General features: G+C 47.3%; 1 protein-coding gene across 7 annotated transcripts in view; it reads right to left on the bottom strand.

Moving 5' to 3' along the window:
* TNS3 (tensin 3) overlaps window positions 1-21,704 on the bottom strand; it is a 413,668-nt gene that overhangs the window by 352,469 nt on the left and 39,495 nt on the right. For all 7 annotated transcript variants that reach the window (XR_014782789.1, XR_014782790.1, XR_014782791.1 and 4 more), the window contains exons 2-3: window positions 17,295-17,406; window positions 820-857 (exon numbers count right to left, since the gene is read on the bottom strand). Coding sequence is in view for 1 of the 7 variants with exons in the window: in XM_084800093.1 (XP_084656219.1) it covers window positions 820-857; window positions 17,295-17,406 (150 nt within the window). In the remaining 6 variants the exon portion in view is untranslated. The remainder of the gene's footprint in view (window positions 1-819; window positions 858-17,294; window positions 17,407-21,704) is intronic.

Below are 21,704 nucleotides of genomic sequence, written 5' to 3'. Positions count from 1 at the left end.
CTCACATGGAAAACATGCATGTGATGGCATGAGGTTCACGGTGTTCTGAAGTGTTCCCATACAACCTCCAGTCCAGAGGCTGAAGGCAGGCAGGAAATCTGAGAACAGCATGACCCACAAGCTCTGCCCCATGCCCCTCGTCCTGTAGCCTTGGGACAGCTCACCATGACCCCTGACAGTCTGACAGCCAGGAAGCTCTTGAGAGCCTGTGGTCACACTAAAAGACCAATCTCAAAGCCAGGAACCCCAGAGCTGGGGACAAGGGAGAAGGCAAAGCCATCCTTGTCATCAGCATCTCTAGAGCTCTCACTTTCCTGCTCATCACAGGCAAAGAATCCAGTCCACAGCCACCAGGTGACGGCTTGGCCCTCAGAGTACTCTGGGGCCATCCTAGGCCTAGTGATCCTGACTCCAAGCACAGTGACCGCTAACTACTGTCAGAGTGAGCCAGCACACTCCTCTAGGCCCTGAACCCATTTCTAGTCCCTCTGCCCCAAGAACAGATGTCAACACATGGAGAAAGTAGGGCTCACTCGTCGTCGCTGTGAAGGAGCTGCTGGCACGGCCGGGGAAAGATGATTGAGGTCTTATCTGAAATCAGACTCTTCAGAATGATTTTCTCTAATTAAGAACATGGATTTCAAAGCTCCTTTGGTTCGCCCTTGAGATGAAAGGTCACGCCACACTAGGCAATGCCACTGGCCTCTGTTACTGCGCTCCTTTTCTGAGGCTGCGGTCCAGAGGTTCCCTCCCACCTCTGCGAATCAGTCAGTAAAGGCCGCTCAAAGAAGTCCCACCAGAAAGCCGCGGAATGCTTACCTGGGCTTCACATTTCTTGTGGCAGGAATACTTGCAGGCTGGAAGAAAGAGAAAGAATGCCTGTTAGTTGAACAATCTCAGGTGACACTTGCTAGGTCTCCCTCCCTGAGCCCGTCTAGAAGGAAGGCTGAGGAAGCTAGCTCCCTCCCCTCCAACAGGTAGCTGTGCACCACCGAGAGTGCAAATCGAGACAATATGACATCTAAGGACCGAGCTACAGCTGTGTGCGTTAGCACAGGCGCTCGGCACGTAACAGGACTTGTCTTTGATTCCAAGAACAGAAAGAAAAAGAAAAAGAAAAAAAAAGAAAAAATAATGACAAAAATCTCAAACATCCCAGGTAGAAATGCATCAGGAGTGGGGGTCTATACGTATTTTTTAAAGGCTCATCCAGCCAAGGTAAAAAGTTATAGCTGATCCTCAGGGAAAGAAGAGAAGGAGAAAAAGAAAGAACAAAGCCCCAGGGATTTAATCAGATGCTCCTAGGAGGGAGAAAGTCAGGAGTTCATTAGGTCTCCGCAGGTTTCCACTTCCGGGAGACCTAAGCAGGCACTGTCAGAATAAATTCATGTCTAAATTCTTACAGAAGAATCCTTCAACGGGGGCCATTATGTGAGCGGAGTGGGTCCTGTGTCATGGGAGGCTCCGACAATGCAGCCGGGTGCTGGAACCAATGTGGATTTCACAGGCCCTCCCCTCTGGCCCAGAGGCAGGTCGCAGCTGGGCCTCCAGGAATAAAAGGCCAGGAGCAGCAGCATGGTGCAGGGCAGTGCAGTGACAAGGCCATAAGTGGGAGAGAGGGCAGGATGGGGACAGTGGGCAATGAAGCGACTGCATACTTCAGCCCACCACAACCACCCTGGGGGGCATCAGAGAGGCCTCAATGCCTTCCCCTTTGGTACCTGCCTGAGACTTCCTGTCTGAGCTCTGCCCCTCCAGCAGGGCTGCCCAGGGCAAATCCTAGGACCTCTCTGGACCTCTTGTTTTTCTTCAGAGAACTCTCAATGTCAAATGGAATCATTCATGGGGCCCTGCTTTCAAACTACAAAGTGATGCCCCGAGCAGAAGTGTGCAGAGCCCAGACAACAAGGCCTCAGAGGTCAGAGAGACCCGGGGAGCAAACCTTAGCTTGGCGCTGTGAACCTAGGAACTCAGAAAAGTTTCCATGGTCGGGCCACTCTGCCTTCTGGATAATACTTAACCACAAAGCTTCACAGAAACAGATAAATCTGCCCAGGGCCTAAAATTTTGTGAACTCCCAGGAGTTAACAACCTGTTCAGGTTTTATCTGTGTGTGGGATCTGGTTTTTCAATTGTCTTGTCCCAGCTTCTGAGAACTGTTAGAATATACACCACAAATATTTATTCTGCATCGTCCGATCAGCACACGTAACGGTGAGCGGGGAACTCAGAAATCAAGATTTTTCACTGGATAGCAACAAGGCTTTCATGAGAGCTTAAAAACCCAGACAGAAGCCAGCCCAGGCAGAGGACGGCCAGAAAGAGCAGAAAGTACTAAGACAGAAAGGGGGTAGCACACCCCAGAAGCAGCAGATGACTGGACCAATCACACAGCAGGCAGCCTTTGCGATAACTTTAATAATTCCGGCCTCACATACAATGAATGCCTGCTGTCTGTATGTTAGTACAACACGGCGGGGGGGGGGTGCTGTGTGGCAAAGAATACGGCGACTTCTGACAATTTACAGGGCCACTTCAGCAGCCCTGCAGAGCTGCCACGTTGGAAAGAAATAGAAGCCACCAGCCAACATCCTACACTGGTCCAGCTCAGCCTGCCAACTCCGTGAGTGTGATGTCCCACCAGGGACGGCCGACTCTGACCCCAGTCAGGCTTTCAGATGACAGACAGCCTATGAAGAAAAGCTGAGTGGGAACTGCTTGGCCCCTGAACCCTTACATCCCCAATGCAAGAATCAGTGAGAAAGAGTAGATGTTAACAAGTATACGAAGGCTCTAACAGGATGTTCACGGCATGATGAAATCCGGCCGTCTCTGTTCCTAGTTCACAACGTGCTTGCTGCCTTACGACCACGATGGGAAATGAGCCAATGTCCTATCACGCACAGGGAAAGCTACCCTCCTCAGCATCAGCCCCAGGTCTTCTGTGGACCCACGCCGACAGTTCCACACAGACCCCCAGCCTGGTTCCAAGGTCCACTCTGACTATCCAATGCTTGCTTCTGAAGCCCACCTAGCTGCCTCAGGACCTCTGACCCCAAAGCTTGTCATGTCAGGATCATCCTAACAGCCCATCCCTCAGGACAGGCTGCAGGCTGAAGGACAGACGGGCTTTGCTGTGTATCATCATTTTCTGCCAAGGGCAACACAACCGACAGTTCAACTATTCGGAGCCTACAGCACGGATTGCACAGGCATTCCTAAAACCTCACCACATGCCAGCAAGAAGCCACTCATCTATCTTCGCTCCATTTAATGAGGGAAGGTCAGAGTCTGTGGATGGAACCAGATGATTCACTCATACATTAACTGTAAACCAAGCTGGTAGCAGGATGACACACAGCAAGGACCTTGCACTTGACAGCCTCTAAGCTGGGAAGGCACCTGCAAGTGGAAAGCCCCCAAATCACTAGAGCTCCCCCCACCAACAGGCACACAGGTCCCCAAAGGCAAAATGTCCCCATCGGCTTTGTCTCTCAGCCAATTCCACCTACCTGCCAAGAAGTTGATTTAAACATTGTGCTTTTTAAAAAAAAAAAAAAAACAAAAAACAATTATTATATTTGTTTTCTGACAATTTCAAGCATGTATTTAATGCACTCCAACTACTCTCTGGACTTTCATAAATGCTTTGCATCTGCCTATTAAATAAATCATCCTGAACGACTAAGAGAAAATGGATGGAGTTGCAGAGATCATTCAGTGGTTAAGAGTACTGGTGCTTTTCCAGAGGACCCGGGTTCAATTCCCGGCGCCCACATGGTGGCTCACAGCTATTTCTAACTCCAGCTCCAGGAGATCTGACACCCTTTTCTGATCTCCAGGCACATGTGAGGTCACACATGTGGTACACAGGTATGCATGCAGGCAAAATGTTGATACATAGAAAATAAAAGTAAGTCTTAAATTAATTGACTAATTAATTAACATGTTAGACAGGCAGATGGAAGGAAAGGGGGCAATTCTGCTGCTGTTCTTGGGGGCAGAGCCTCTTAAGCTTATGGCAACACCCCTGCCTCGGGTTCTCAAGTGCTGGGATTACAGATGTTCAAACTACCAGCTCTTACTTCACCTGTCAAATGCGGGGAAAAGAATCAACTAAAAAATCCATAATTCCTGGGCTATCAAGTGCTATTCCCTCAGGCTGTGATTCTGTCTCCCATACCATTACTGGTGGGTTAAAACCCGATATGGTATGAGGCTGTGTTGTATAAATATGTACACTGCCATTTCCCTAGGACGTCATCACAATCACTTATGGGCAAGAACTATGTTCATCCTCACAGTGAGCGCAGGCTCCAAAATGCTTAGGACCAAGAGGTTTCAGATTTGAGAACATTCCTCATAGACTTCTCTGGCTTATTATTTTACTCCAAAAGCCCAAAGTTTGATTTGGTTTGGTTTGGTTTGGTTTGGTTTGGTTTGGTTTTTCAAGACAAGGTTTCTCTGTGTAGCCTTGGCTGTCCTGGACTCGCTTTGTAGACCAGGCTGGCCTCGAACTCCCAGCGATCCGCCTGCCTCTGCCAACCGAGTGCTGGGATTAAAGGCGTGCGCCACCACGCCCGGCAAGCCCAAAGTTTAAAATGCTCCAAAATCTGAAATATTTTGTGCATCCAAATTTTAGATTTTGACACATTTTGGTTTGTACAGCCTCCTATAGCTTTTTTTATTTGTAGATAAGAAGTAAATTAATTAATTACTTAATTAAAAAATTAAAAAAGAAAACAGTGGTGTTACTCACCCACGTCTTCCTGCTCAGCGTCCTAACCAATTTCTCCCTGCTGAAAGCACCCTGTACCCCTGAAGGGCGGAGTCCCCTGAACTCTGGACTTTGCTTCCTCGTGTGAAAGATGGCCAGAAAGTGGGCATGGTAGCCTCTGCTCAGAGTGACAGCGGATGCCATTTAACACAACAGCTTCCTTCCTCCTGGCCTATGACTTTGCCCTCAACACCAGGTTCATGGGGCTCAGGAGTGTTCTGTCGGACCCCACAGTCCTCACTCTCCATAAAGTCCCCACAGGAATTTGTACTCGTGGCCCCCTGAGTTCTTCATGTGCAACAGCTGGGTGCCTTCTCATATGTCCACAAACAGAAGAACTGTATTTGCTGGCTGCTTGGGCCTCTGTGCTACTCCCACACCCATGCAATATCCCCACAGAAAGATGGCATGCTCTTTGCATGCCATACGCCATAATATAATATGTTTGCAGGACAAGCCTACATGCACTTGTCATACAAAGCTTTAGGAAGCTTCTTACCCCTGTGCCGGCCAGCTTCTGCTGCCATTCAATCCTCACTTGCCACCACCTCCTTGCCGACAGAATCACATTTAGTGTCGCTTCCCATCACTCCATTCTTGTGTGAGTCAGAGGAAGGTCACCCTCAAAGAGAGTTAGGTCCTGCCTGGTCCAGGCCAGTGGTTGTCAAAGGGTTTCTATAGACCTCTGGTTCCCCAGGACCTCATAACGGGTTGATGAGGCCAAAGTATTTTTCATACAACTCTTCCCCCTTCTCTTGTGTTAACACAGTGGGGAAACCGCTGATGCCTCTGCAGGCATTTCAGGAACAGCGCCAACTTATACTAGTTCCCACTCTATTCTCTACCAGCAGACACTTGAGTTTAAAAGGCAGCTTCAGACCGGGTGCAAAGATGCATGTCTACAACCCCAGAATTCAGGAGGCAAAAACAGGTGGATCTCAGTGAGTTGGAGGCCAGCCTGGTCTACAAAGTGAGTCCGGGACAGCCAAGGCTACACAGAGAAACCCTGCCGCAAAAACAAAACAAACAAACAAACAAACAAAACCAGTTTCACTCAGAATGCCCTCCAGAGAGCCAGAGAGATGGCTCAGCCCTGGCTGTCCTTTCAGAGGTCCTGAGTTCAATTCCCAGCACCTGCAAGGCAGCTCACAACCTTCTTTAATTGTAGCCCCGTGAGATTGGATACCCTCTTTTCCTCTTCTGGTGTGCAGATATTCATGCACATAAATCAACCATATGCATAAAATACATACATTAACAAATCTTTTCACAAAAGAATATCCTGATGAAAAATGTCAGCAAATCCCTCTTTGCTATTCTGTGAGAGCCAAGAGGAAGTCGGCAATGAGTGTCTCGGGATCATCCAGCAACGCACTGGTGCAGCTGTGCATTGTCAGCTGAACTAGTGACTCGCCCAGGATCATCTTTTTTTTGGGGGGGGGGGGGGATTACCATTTTTATATGAAAGAATCTTGGCAAACAAAATGTGATTCTTCAGAAGGGGCTGCTCGCCAGCTTCTTGAAGTTAATCAGAGTGAGGCTGTCACACCAATGGCAAAACTTCAGATTTCAAGTGAAAATTCTTTTTCAGAAGATAAGACGCCCAAAACCAGGAGCTTGACAACCCAAGACCTTTCTGATAAAATCAACAGTGATACAACTCACAAGCAGAGATGTCTCTCTGAGATTTTAACAGATGCCTCAAGACTAGGAAGTGTGTGTGTACATTAAGGGACCAGGAACTGCCAAATGTCCGGTGTTAAATGGCACTGTGACACTAGTGTGGCCAAAGATCCACTCGACATGCAAGACCATCCAAAGAGACACAGACAGAGCTGAAACACATATTGTTTCCACTTCAGACTCCACAGAGAGACTCATCTTAGAGTCCAGAGCAATCTGAGAGGCTGTCAGCAAGCTTCCCCTCTGCGTATCCACACGGGGCTGCATGTTTTTCCAGCTCTTTCTTACCCAGTGTATGGACAGACTGAACACAGAGGAAACACAGGAGGGCCCTGCCTTCCCACTAAAGAAAAGCACAGAACACTTCTCACTTCTCCTTCTTGTGAATGAGACTTTTAAGGAAGGAATTTTTCACTAAAAATATTTATATTACCATATAATATAATGTTTGTGACTATTTTAGTTTGTTACTATTCCTTTCAAGTGGTTTACTTTACGTATCATCAGTTTCCATTTCTATCATGTTAAATGGTGGTAGATATGGGTCTTACCTACAGGAATTTTCACGGTCTTCTAAGGGACCCAAAACTCAGGGTGACACGGAAGGCATTATGGCTTACACGAACAATGACAACCCAGGCAGATGACAGTCCCATTCACCCTTCTTGACTGAGGCTTTTAGGGGAGAGACCCACTTCTGATTAAGAGAAAGGCAAATGAACCCACCCCACCAAGTTCTACAAAGTCCCTTAGGTCTTACAAAAGACACACAAGAAAGAAAGGGTCCTTTTTTGGTTGCTATCCATTGAGAATGAAGCTAGATTCTACAAAGAAAAAGCTAATGAAGTCAGTAGGCACACTCCTGTGCTCCCGGCCACTAGCCCCTGCACCTCCTGGCTCAGGGAAAAAAAAAAAATCCACGCCACAATGGCTGACTAGGCCCTGCACATCTGGCTGCCACAGTGCCACTTGCTTTACACATCATTTTCCACTGGCTCCCACGGTAACCACAAACAAATGCACATTCTCACATTTTTGCTCTACTTTACAAACAGTAAGTAGAAGCACAGGCCAGGCACGGTGGCTTGTGCTCAGAATCCTAGCACGCAGGAGATTTGAGGCAGGAGGATCACATGTTTCAGTACATCTGGCTCTACAAAGCGAGTTCCAGGCCATCACATATCTCAGGTGAGCCTGGTTTAAACATATGGCGAGCCAGGAGACAAAGGCTCTTCTGTGCCCTTGCAAGAACTGGGTTCCAGGTCACTAAGCTAATAACGCGAACATCCGTCAGGAACACCAAAGTGAGGAGCTGCTGTCCCAGTTCCCCTCAGCAAGGACCCCATCACTGTCTGCTGCCACCACCTCTCCTTCTGTCGTGACAAACAGACCTGCGACAGCAAAGACCTTTCTGACATGGAAATAAAGATTACCTGGACTATGAGAAAAAGATGATAGATAGATAGATAGATAGATAGATAGATAGATAGATAGATAGGTAGGTTGATCTCCATGTAGAATATGAGGTAATTATTAAAAACCATGCTTGCTAAAGATCTGATATGTGAAAGTACTTTCCAGAAGCCAAGGCTAGAAGACATAAAGTTCCTTGTATAATATGCGACAAATACGAGGAGCTCATCTGTCCCTAAGAAGCTGACACAGGAAAGCTATGACACATCACAGACTGCCTCAAAGGCAGGAGGAACCAAGATGGGCAAACTGTTTAGTCCACGAGAAAACCAACAGGACTAACTACATGAATTCCCGACGTGCCAAACAGGAGAGGCATAAGTGACTATTAGATGCCATAGAAGATCTTTGTGACGCCGGGCATGGTGGCGCACGCCTTTAACCCCAGCACTCGGGAGGCAGAGGCAGGCAGAGCGCTGTGAGTTCGAGGCCAGCCTGGTCTACAAAGCGAGTCTAGGATAGCCAAGGCTACACAGAGAAACCCTGTCGGGGGGGTGGGGGGTGGGGTGGGGCGGTGGGGGGGAAGATCTTTGTGACAATGAGAATGGGCAAGCACTCTAAGGAGAAAGAACATAAAATGAAAAAGTAAGCCTAAAACCTTTATGATTTTTGCATGGTATTTTTATACCACGAACAGGAGGGGAAAGAAAGGCAAATATATGAGAATTTGCATTTGTAAGGTGGAAAGGTGATTTGTTCAGAGGACGAAGCCATCAGAAAGTGGCACATGTTTTTGCCTGGTGTAATTTTTTTTTTTTTTAATGCAGCATTCCTAACATAATGAAGCCTGAGAAATCAAAAAGGGGTGGGGGAGGTCATCTAATTTTTCAATGAGCAAAGGATTCGAAAGGCAAGTCTGCTGAATACACAGGAACATGGCAAACATTTCAGGCAATAACCAGAGTTTGCCATTTCATCACTACGAAAGTGAACTGCTCTAAAGCTTCAAGTGCGGGCCAGGCGTTCACTCAAGGCAGCTTCCAGCCCTGTCCTCACTCCATGCAGGAGTCAGTGTCTGCACACTGAAGTCTGTCTACAGCAGAGTCACCCAGCACGCCTCACTCCCAACTCACAGGAGAGAGTGCAGAAGCAGAGTTAGGAATCCAGGCTTCTAATGCCACACTCGGCCTCACAGCCATCTGGTCCCAAAGGCCTGACATTGCTACGTGTCGTGTCGTCTTGGGAGTGCCTGTTCTCCACGGGCCTTGGGAATCCAGGCTGCAGGCTGACAAGGTTGCCGGAGTCCTTTATATAATGGTCTATAGATATTTACCAAGTCCTAAATGAGCTCCTGGATGAATCACGTTCTGTCTCTCATGTTCTCCAACACCCTACACACAGACCCCCTCTGAGAAGCCACTTCCTTCAGCTGTTCCCAGCCCTAACAGCCATGAGCACCCGGAGAACAGCATTTCCTGGGCAACACGGCAGAAATTAGCAGGCTCGCCACGTGAAAAGTGTCCAGATCACAGTTGCTGTAGAGTAAAAACTTGTATCAGCCAGGCTACTCAAAAACAAAACAAAACAAAACAAAAAAACAAAAACAAAAACAAAAAAAACTTAAAAAAAAATCAAAATCTGCCTGCAAATTGACTAACAGGACAGATGTCCCTGACCCACCGAAACCTCTCAGACCTTTCAGGAATAGCAGGAAGAAGCCCAGGATGTCTCTGCAGAAAACAGAGCGTATCAACCAAAATCAAGAACTGAGAACTAAGGCCAGGTATGGTGTTGCGTGGCTTTAATCCCAGTACTCGGGAGGCAGAGGAAGGTGGATCTCAGTGAGTTCGAGGCCAGCCTGGTCTACAGAGCGAGTCCAGGACAGAAACCCTGTCTTGAAAAACAAAAAAACTGAGAACTAAGTACAGGAGGCAGAACCAGTTTCCCAGGTGCCTTTTTCCCCTTGTTCTTCTGTAAGATTCTGTCACACCACCCTAAGGATGGAGCAGGAAGGATGGTGGAGGCGGCGGATGCTGAACTAGATGGGTCGGTCGTCACAGGAGCATTTTAACTGAGAAAATACAGGAAAGTGGAAGCAGTCAGGGTAAAGCTGGGGTGGGGGAGAGTCACCTCTCTCTAACTGCTATGGGGCAAAGTTACCTATTTCATCTGCGTTTGCAAGAACCAAACAGAGGGATGGGCCAGCCATGCAGACTTTCCTGCAGCCTGCTGTCCCTATGGGCCTGCTGAGCGAGTAGGGGCAGGAGCTCTCAGCCTGGGCAACAGACAGGCTGAAAAACAGTCAGAGTGCCATCTCCACAAACTTGGCTCATAGAGCCTATCAGCTCCTCAGGGTAACCATCTTTTTCTTCATGCCACAGGTACCCTAATGCACTCCTGCACTGGACACCTGCCCATATGACACAGGTACCCTAAACACTCCTGCACTGGACACCTGCCCACGTGACACAGGTACCCTAAACACTCCTGCACTGGACACCTGCCCACATGACACAGGTAGCCTAATGCACTCCTGCACTGAACACCTGCCTACCAGACATGGGCCCTTCAGGACCTGCCTTCCTGATTAACATACCCTATTTTGTGTGTCTAATAATGAAACCAGACTGAATAAAATCTATTTTGACTCAGCTCCTCTCCAAGGTGCAAAGGCCACATCTGGTGATGGCTATCTTAATAGCAATGTCCCAAGATAGAGCAAGATAACACATGATGAGACATAGGAAGCATACATGTGTGCGTGCATGAAGGGGGGTTGCATGCGTGCGCGTGCACCCTCTTACGAAAGCACCAGTACTTAATCATTGAAGTCCACGCTGATTACTGTAAATCCCAATAACCTTCCAGAGGCCCTACTTCTCAACGCCAGGGTCGGAGCGTTTCCACTATCTTAGTATTCACAATGGAGATTAAGAGAAGACAAAGCAAAGTCAAAGCACAGCAATCACTACACGCATAATAAAACACAGGCATCCACTTGCTCACCCAATATGCTGCAAGTGAGTACTGCACTGGAGAGTAATATGCCTGCTTGGTATGGCGGACACGCTCAGCACCAACAGAGCTGGTTCATAAAGCAAAGCCAGCCCCTCAGCCTCCTGGGCTTCCTATGAGGACAGAAACCAAACAATTTTCTGCAGCTACTCACTGACCATCCAGACATTAGGAGAGAATCGGGGCGGCAGGGTCCCTTGTGAGGAGCTGAGACCCAAAGGATGGGGGAACTAACCGGGAAGCAAGGCAGAAAACAGCCATCCATGAGTGAACACAGCGAAAGGGCAGGGCTTGTGGCTGAGTGAGAGGTGGATCCACACAGGAGGCCCAGCCTCAAAGGCCACTCAGGAACAAGTGCAGTGCTCCTAACAGAGGCTTTATGGCTTCTCAGGTCCACCCTCCTCCCCCAAGAGCAGGTTAGAGAGTAGTGGTCCTCAACCTGTGGGTCTCGACCCCCATGGGGGCCATTTATCAGATATCCTGCATATCACATATTTACATTATAAGACTTTTTCTTTTTTCTTTTTTTTTTTCTTTTTTTGGTTTTTCAAGACAGGGTTTCTCTGTGTAGCCTTGGCTGTCCTGGACTCAACTTTGTAGACCAGGCTGGCCTCAAACTCACAGGGATCCACCTGCCTCTGCCTCCCGAGTGCTGAGATTAAAGGCGTGCACCACCATGCCCGGCCCTTTATGAGTCTTTTTTTAAATAACATTTTTTTCTTCTTTTCTTTTCTTTCTTTTTTGTTTGTGTTTCAAAACAGGGTTTCTCTGTGTAACCGCCCTGGCTGTCCTGGACTTACTTTGTAGACCAGGCTGGCCTTGAACACACAGAGATCCATCCACCTGCCTCTGCCTCCCGAGTGCTGGGACTGAAGGCATGCACCACCACATCCGGCTTTTAAATAACTTTTAAATTTTACTTGTATTCTAATGTGCATTTGGTATAAAGCTGTCAGATCCCTTGGAACTGGAATTACAGACAGTTGTGAGCTGCCATGTGGGTGCTAAAAACTGAACCCAGGTCCTTTGGAAGAACAGACAGTGCTCTTAACCACTGAGCCATCTCTCTAGCCCCTACATTATGATTGTTAAGAGTGGCAAAATTACAGCTATGAAGTAGCAATGAGCTAATTTTATAGTTGGGGGTCACCACAATTCGAGGAACTGCATTAAAGGGTCACAGCACCAGGAAGGGTAAGAACCACTGCTCTAGAAAGGGAAAGCATCAAAAGACAGGAAAGTGATTAGCAAAGGCAGCCCAGCCTGGATAGCCGAAGGCCAATGCAGGGAGAATGACTTAGGAAGAGGGTGCAGATCTGCAGCCTATGTAAGGTGGGCACTGGGCGCTAAGAAAGCTGGCCCAGGGTAGGGCAGGGAACCAGAGCTTGGACAGAGGCCATGCTGGTCACAATACATGAGAATAGCAGATGCACGTCCCGGGCATCAAGAGACACAGACCTGGCAACACGGGGATGCCGGGTCTCTTATTTTTTCATGAGGCAGGCTGGACCTCTGAGGCAGGCTGTGCTGCTTTTCATAGGGTGGCAGGCTAAGCCCTTGGGCCTTGGCACCCTTTGAAAATCCACTGCCTTTGGCAATATGATGCCTTCCCTCCCATGTCAACATCACACAGGACCTACGGCATCTCCACAACGCATTTCCGGTCTGAGCCACAACCCCTGGCCACAGCAGTCAGGCTCCTATGCCTCCTAGGCCTACCCGGCTGGCATCACTGCCTGTGGAACTTGCAGGGTGCTTCAGATCTGAAAGCACTGTTGAAGGATTCTGGGCTCACACATGCAACCCACAGCACCCTGGGCGTTACTTCCTGACACACTACATTGTCCTCAAAAAAGAGGGCAGCATTTGAGAGACAGGATGAAACATCTTCACGCTAAGTAGTACCCGCAGCAACTGAATTTAATAATAATTGAAAAATAAAAAGAGGTCATGAGAAAGATCAGAGCTAAGATTCCTGGAACATAATTCCAGGGTATTAAAGAAAAGTAGCAATTGCATAATAACGGAATTACTATACTTGTGTGCACAAATATGATGTCTCCATCTATTTGGATTGCTATTTTAAAAACGAAAAGAAAATACCATAGCCTAAGTAGCTGAGCTACAATAGCAAATCTATTTCTCATAGTTCTGGGCCTAGAACAAAGCAGTGTGTGAGGAGGGCTCCTTCCAGTCTGCACAATGCCTTGTGGTCTGTCACCGATGGTAGAGGGGTAAGGCACCCCCGAGGCTACATTGCACTCAGAGGGTCCCAAAGGGTTGGGAGCTATGCTTGTGACATCTCACAGCCTTACAGAAAGTCAGAACTTAAAAGAAAGTTGGGGAGCCGGACATGGTGGCACACTCCTTTACTCCCACCACTCAGGAGGCAGAGGCAGAAGGATCTCTATGAGTTTAAGACCAACCTGGTCCACAAAGCAAGTCCAGGACAGTCAAGGCCACACAGAGAAACCCTGCCTTGAAGAGGGGAAGGGGGGCGGTAGGGAGAGGGGAGGATAATGTTAGTGTCCTCTGGGCCATCATTCTTAACAAATGAATGACAGGGACCTGCTGAATACCTTCTCTATACAAAGTACCACCTAGCCGGCCCCCTTTTCTCTTTCAAGCACCTCTCAGGCATGCTCTCACCAAGATTACAGGCATGGTAGAACAGAGAGGTTCAACTCTACCAAGCACCCTGAGCCAGAGTGGTGCTCTCATGTGTGTACAGACACACGCACACAGATATGTGCACACACATATATGCAGTCAGAGAAATGAGCACATTCACAGACAATAAGGTACACATGCACCCGATCATGTGTCCAAACACACATGTAGTGCCCATTTACATGTGAACACACACGCGTATGCACTCAAATACACACAATCACATAGCATTCTGACATGCCCACCGAGGTCCCTTGGACATTTCACATACCATTTATTTAAATCATCACCAACAGAGCTCACAGAAGCTGCAGGACCAGCCTGGAGTCCTCTTCACTTAACAGAGGGAGACTTAAGTTCAGGAAATGACAGGGCAAGAAAGACAAACAGCTCCCAGCCAAGCAGCACATACCGACCACAAGTCCAAGCCTCAACACTGCTTTGGGCTTCTCCTTGGGCTCTTACCTATTATGTAAAAGTAACAAAGAACTACCTGAGGGGTTAAGGGCAGCATATTAAGGAAGAGAGAAGGCTGTGTGGGCTGATTCCTCAATAAAAACCCAACCCTCAATATATAAGGGAAAACGACTCTTCCTAGGGACCACTGAGCACTGTGCACGCCAGTCACTGCTATAGGTGTTGGCCAGCAAAGCCCTTCATCTACAGAGCCTTCCCACCAGAGCTCTACGCATGGCCTGTGCTTACATACACGATCAAGGCGCTTGTGGGTTTCAGACATGTGAGACGACCATGGCGCACTTTCCATAAAGGACTTTTGGGAAAAATAACTGTGACTAGGGTATTGCAAAGCTGTGGCAGGCTTTGTACCCACCTTGCCAGCTCTGTAGTACCATCACTCTGTGGGTCCTAGCCCTAGGTGGGGGCTAGGAGACCTTGCTGAGCCTGCCGCCCAGAGGGAAGCCCAGCTCCATATGGAATCAGCTGATCCACTGTTACACTGTCCCTACCTTGCACAGAACTAGCTAATGCTGACTCAGGGCAGAGCATGCAGGTCGGAGCCTCATCCCCGCTTTGCCTCCAAGCACCTTCTTTGCCCTTATTTTTAGAATTGAGGGTCATACTTACAGATCCGATTTCTTTTAAAAAAAATATTTATTTATTTCTTACGTATACAGTGCTCTGCCTGATGTACACCTGCAGGTCAGAAGAGGGCACCAGATCTCATTAGAGATGGTTGTGAACTACCATGTGGTCACTGGGAATTGACTCAGGACCTTTGGAAGGACAGCCAGTGCTCTTAACCTCTGAGCCATCTTTCCAGCCCCAAGATCTGATTTTTTTTTAACTTATTTTTTCTTTATTAATATTATGGGCGATCCTGTGAGAGAAAGCATGCAAATGCCATGGGACAAATTGAGGTCCAAAGGCCAACTTTGTGGAGTCAGCTCACTGTCAGCTCATTCTGTGAAACTTTATGTGAGTTCCAGGAACCAAACTCAGATCCTCGGGCTTACTCAGCAAGTGTTTTACTTACTGGGTACTTCCGCCAGCCCCAAGATCCAATTCCTAAAATAGAAGTGCTTCCATGAGAGAGAGCGGGGTTCACAATACAAATAAACTAGAAGGCTTTCTACACACCCTATGTTGGTGGGTGTATGGGGCCTCTACCAATCCCAGAGGACAGGCAGGAGCTGTTGTCTTCACTCACAGACACTGTACATCAAGCTTTGTGAGGTGGATGACGCCCTGAGACCACCGTCTCTGGTCTGCACACAGAGAGGGGTGATGCGACCCTCTGTGTGGATACGACATGCAGAGAAAGGGCCTAGTGCTGTCTGTGACACAGACCTCACCACGAGGACTGGGTTACTATGCAGGGCAGTAGTGTCTGCAAACAGGCCAGACAGTACAGCAGCACTCAAGAGGCACATCCCTTGGCTGGGAACAGGCTTAAGAACCTGCTCTCTACCCCGAGGCAGAGTGGTTGGCTTCTGGTTGGACTCAGCCCAGGAGGTACAGCCACAGAGAGCTCAGAGACACAAAGTAGCGAAGGTCCCCTCCTGACAAGGTCACTTCTGCTCTCTTCAATTTATAAGCACCAATGAGGTGCTCTAAGCTCCTTTCTTTTTTTCCTTTAGGCCTACAGTAAAGGGGCGGAGAGACCATGTTCCTGTGGCTGTACTACCCCCCACTGTCCTACACATCAGTCTGATACAAGGAGAACCCTACTCAACCAATGAGGCCCTGGCCATCACTGCCTAGCTGACCACAGCATCAATGACATCTTCCCAGACCCTGTACTCTAGGGCATGCCATGGCTTAGAGCCACGCTGGCCTGTAAAAGATGGACTCAGAGCAAAAGGCAACCGAGTCATAGCATTCTACACCCATGGGGGTAAGAGGAGCGGTGGAAGGGCAGCGGGACCAGAGTGGGAGGAGACACCTGGGGTTCAGGTAGAACAGGGGGGCCCCCAGAAGGACCCCCAAGGTAAATGGAAACACCTGGGGCTCGGGTAGACAGGGAATAGTCAACAGACCTGGGACGGAAGCCACAGGAGAGCAGTCACCATATTTAGCACAATGTGGCAGAGAGCATCACGCTGGAATACAACCTAGACAGAGGCCCTTCATCTCTACATAGATCTCTAAGAGGCCACACAGGCTCTTGGCCCACTCCTGACTCACTATGGTGCATCTTCTCTCTACTCCAAAATCTCAGGAGATCAGAGATCAGAAAGAGATAAGGAGGCGCCAACAGTACAGGGGACTATCAGGGAAGACCTTGGAAACCTTCCACAAAGGAACTACAGGGTGTGGCGGCAAACGCTACAATCCCAGCACTCTCGAACCAACCTAGGAGCGCAGGAGTTCAAAGCTAGCCTGTTGAAAGGAGAAGGAAAGCAAGGCACAACTAACCTAACTCATGGCGGAAACTCTAAACCCCCACAAGTGACTGGACATCAGAGAATGCTCCCCCAATCCTAAGGGTTTCCTGGGCTGTGTGATGGCCCCACAGCCTCACCCAGCCACACACGCCTCATGGAGCTGCACCAATGTGGAGGCACAAAAGAATTCAAAGTTGCACTGATTGTAAGGTTCAGGCATCAAGAAAAAAAAGTCAAGCTGGTGGCTCGGTTTAGGGACAAGATCAATGTTTTCTGCAAACAGGCTGAGAGATGCCAGCATACAATGGGCCCTAACTTGGGGCCTGGAGAGATGGCTCAGTGGCTAAGATCACTGGCTGCTCCTCCAGAGGACCTGGGTTTGACTCCCAGCACCCACATGGCAACTCACAAATGCCTGTAATTCCAGTTCTAGAGGACCCAATACCCTCACACAGACACACATGGAGGCGAAACACTAATACAAATTAAATAAATAAATAAATAAACCATTTAAAACAAAACAAAACGGACCCTAACTCAAGAACAGGCACTTCATTTGGAGGCTGCAGGAGATCTGAAAGGGAAATACTGAAAAGTGAAGTGTAGGTCGTAAATGGCCTGGCATGAGGCACAGATTGCCCATGGCAATCTACTACTCTCCCACAGTAATAGCTCTGCTCTTCCTAGAAATCTTCCTTAGGAGCCTATATCTGTGTAAACATGGGAGGCCCTGCCAGACTTGGTGGGGGGAAGGGATGCGGGAGGGTGAACAGAGGGGCAACAGGGAAATTCCATGACTTAACATTTGGAAACTCCCAGATAAATGACTGTCTTCATTTTACTGTTTGGCTTGGGTCTAAGCCGTGAGAGGTTCAAGGGCATGGACCTACCTCGGCAAGCAATCCCCTGCCCGTCGATGGTCTGCCTGCACACTCCACAAGCTCTGGGCTTCTTAAAGTCCTTCTTCTTAAAACTGTGCGGGCATGTGGTGAATTCTTCCGGCTGCAAGAGTAAAGGAAGAAACTGTCAGTGCTTCAGCTTGTGCCATCTGTCTTCCTTCTTTCCTTCTTTCCTTCCTTTCTTTCTTTCTCAGGAGATAAATCCAGTGACCCTTTGAAAAGAGCTGAAAGAAGCGCTTTACCGCGCAAACTCCAGTTCTGGAGAGGCAGTGGATGGCGTTCTGGAGTCCAGAGGGCACCTCACCCTCTCTCAGTCTGCGCATACCCCCACCCCGGGGTGCCTGAGGACTGAGACATCAGGCAGCTGCCCAGGTGCCCCTTCCAACCTGGAGGCTTACATCACCTACTGCAATAACAAAGTAACCACACAGGCTCCCAGGCGCTCATGGTTTTTTCTTCTAGAATAAATGATTAGCAAAGAGTAAACTGAAGCTAAGTGGCACTAAGCAGTTGTCCCCTCACAGACATCCCAAAATAACCACTAAGGTTTTCAGCTTCTCAGGCTGGTGTGCTGGGACGAGACGGTCCTGGGGTGAGCCTGAAACACACACGTGCTTCCTCCTTAATTAACCGTGATGACAAGCATTAGTATGAGGAGATTAGCTCTCATCCACCCAGCTCGGGTTTGCACAGTGTGCTCAGGGCCTCTATGTGGAGACCTGAGAAGGCTTCATTTGGTTTGAGAAACATCTTTAATATGTCTGTTTGCCAATGACAGTGGACCATCAATAACTACTAACCATGTGGGTATTAGTGTGTACACATAAACACACACACACACACACACACACACACACACACACACACACACACGGAGGCCACTGCACACCCACCAGGATAATTTAAATTTATTGAGAAAATGAAATGTATTGCTTGTCTCATGTTCTCAGTAACAACAACTTTGAGGTGGGGTGGGGACGTTCGATGATTTATTACAAGCTTTAAGAAATGTGACAAGATCAATTTAAAAGTGGCTCCAGTCGCCGGGCATGGTGGTGTACACCTATAATCTCAGCATGCAGGAGGCAGAGGCAGGTGGATCTCTATGAGTTCGAGGTCAGCCTGGTCTATAAATCGAGTCCAGGACAGCCAAGGCTAACATAGAAAGACCCTGTCTCAAAAAATAAAACAAAAGTATCTCCAATCAGTACTTTACTTTCTACACAGCCCCCAGCACTCATACAGTGTAGCCAATATATTATTTTTTCTAACAACACGATGGCAACAGCACCTGGCAACATACATCCTTAACTACATCTTTGTTTGGGGACCTATGACTGCTCCTCAGAGAGAAGAGTAAGTTCAGGTGAGTTCAGTGAGCCACCCCTGCTGAGAGAGGCAAGAAGTTTCCTAGACAGGGCACCAGAGAGCAAAGAGCTGCAGGGCTCTTATGTCCTGCAGAAAATCCCTTTAAAAGGATGAGCACTGCTCATCAAGAATATAAAAGACCCCGCCTCCCAACTCTCCAACACATACCCTATGTCTCTCCAGCAGGGTTAGGAGAACATGGCCTGGTACTCACTCAAAGCTAAGCACAGTGCTTGCCTACTAGAGATCAGGAACCCCAATTTTACCCTGCTCTACAGGATTTGTAGAAAGACAACACTGCCTTGCAGAGGTTAGCTCTACAACAGTGCCTCTCAAGCTCCCTACAGCTAGGACCCTTTAAATACATACAGCTCCTCATACTGTGGGGGACCCCCCCAACCATGAAATTATTTTCATTGCTACTTCATAACTGTAATTTTCCTGCTGTTATGAATCCTAATGTAAATCTCTAACATGCAGGATATCTGATGTGCAACCCCTGTGGCAAGGTCATTTGATCCCCAAAGGGGTTGCTACCCACAGGTTGAGAACCACTGCTCTACACTGACCTCGCTTCTTGGCCTACATAAGCTATTTCAAAAACACTGCCCAAAGGCTGTTACTGCATTTCAGAGAAAAAACACCACCAGAATACCACAAAGACCATAAAATTTCCCAGAATCCAAACAAGGTGAAAATCACATAGGCTGCTAGATTGGACCATGGAAAACATACCTATCCATTATTGCTCTCGCTCTAATAAGTGAGAAAAGGCTTTTACACTTACATGTTATTTTCACCTCAGTGGTTTTAGCAACTTTGAAAAGGACAGAATCAGTGTTGGGAATTGCGCTTCTGATGTAAACTGTATGATTTGCTGCTTTGAGATTGACCTAAATGAAGTTCTAAGCTCAGGTTCAAAAAAATCACAGTTTCTATTTTTCTCAGGTGTAGAATGAGATGTTCTACAAAAATTATCAGGCACTAGAAGAGACAAGAAAGAAAATAGAATACATAAATAGAAAAAACAATGGAAACTGACCAAGAAGTTAGAATTAACAGACACAGATATTAATGGTATTATTACAGTTGTATTGCATCTACTCAAAATGGAAAAGACCCCCAAAATGCATCAAGATCCAAAGAAAATAATCACAAAAGGAAATGCAAGCTTCTGAGGTATTTAAAAAAAAAAACCATGGCATGGTTATTGATCAATTTCTCAAAAAGACAGATCTGTGAATTAAAAACATCACAATGAAAACCTCTCAAGATAAAGCAAATAAATGAGACAAACAAATGAGTTGTCAGGGGTAATACAAGACTCTTTATGACAAATGTATAGTTACTTGGCGTCCCTCGTCGGGAGAAGTATGGAAGGGATGTTGGGAGAAACAATGACCAAAACTGTCTCAAAACGCAGGGAAAACTGTAAGGGCGTACAGCCAAGAAATGAGCGCTGACTGTAATTGCATCAAGGTGCATAAAAATAAAAGTACTCAAGCCTAGTGACAAAGAAAAAAAGTCTTAAAAACACTCGGAGCAGAGAGAAAGACACATCACACACGAAGGATGACCAATCAGGACTAGCACCATCTCTCACTTCAAAACTGTTAAACTCTAAGGATGGAGAGCTGGTTCCTCGGTTACGAGCATGCACTCAGCCGGAGGACCTGGGATCCGTTCTCAGCATCCACAGCAGGCAGCTGACACACACAGCATCTCTAGTTCAAGAGATGCCTCTGGCCTCCAAGGACATCTGCACTCATGACACAGAGGCACACTCGCGTGCATGCACTTCTAAAATCAAACAGAAATCTTTAAAAAAAAAATACATTTTTTTTCCAAGACAGGGCCTCTCTGAGTAGCCTTGGCTGTCCTGGACTCACTTTGTAGACCAGGCTGGCCTCGAACTCACAGCGATCCACCAGTCTCTGCCTCCCGAGTGCTGGGATTACAGGCATGCGCCACCACACCCGGCCCCAAAAAAAATTTTTTTTTTTAAATATACGTGGGAAGTGAGTGGAGCAATTCGAAATATTGAAAGAAAGCAGTAAATATAAAGTGTGCGGTCAAAACAGCTTCCAAAAATGAAAGACCTTTGCAAACTTCAGGTGTTTACCTAAAAGCCGGGCATGGCGGTGCACGCCTTTAATCCCAGCACTCGGGAGGCAGAGGCTGGCGGATCACTGTGAGTTCAAGGCCAGCCTGGTCTACAAAGTGAGTCCAGGACAGCCAAGACTACACAGAGAGACCCTGTCTCGAAAAAACAAAAACAGAAAGAAGAGAAAGAAAAAAAAAAAAAAGAATTCACCAAGAGCTGACACATACCTCAGACATATCCAAAAGAGTCACAGGACAATGGAACTGAGGACTTTACATAGGAGAATACGAGCACCAAATGGCAAATAAATGTATAAATATGCACTCCCCCCTCCGATTAAAAACAATCAAAAGGTAACCAATCATCGAATAACAATGTGAACAATATGAAATGAAATCAGTCTAGGTGTCCATCAACTGGTGAATGAAGAAAAGGAGGTAGAACACACGAAGGAATTTAATTTGGCGGTAAGGAAAAAAGGAACATTTCAGGAAAATGGATCGATCTGGAAAATATTTATGAGTTGTGCATATAAGGTCCAGAAAGACAAACACTGTATTTTTCTCCCTCGTATGTGAATGCAGCTGCAAATTTTTAGATCTATATGTTTAACCCGAACTACCTAGAGAGGCAAAAAAAAAAGGTATAAAGGTACCATTGAGGGAGCAGGGTCTTAAATCGGGGCTATGGTAGATATATATGCTATGAAAATAGAGGAATGGGATACCAAAGGTGGAAAAGTTTAAGTGGGATGGAGGAAAGCCAAGAAAAGGGGGCCAGAAAGAGGGGCTAACCAAAACCAGGGAAGAATGAAAGAACCATATGAAAACCTACAATTTTGTGGGAAAAGAAATTAAAGCTGTATTTCTTTAAAAAGAGATAAATGGCACTCAGTAGCCTGCATGGATGTTCAACATTGCTCCCAGGAG

This window comes from Acomys minous, assembly GCF_964271855.1.
Source record: "Acomys minous genome assembly, chromosome: 10".
NCBI classification, from domain to species: domain Eukaryota; kingdom Metazoa; phylum Chordata; class Mammalia; order Rodentia; family Muridae; genus Acomys; species Acomys minous.
This window is presented reverse-complemented; position numbering and strand designations above follow the sequence as displayed.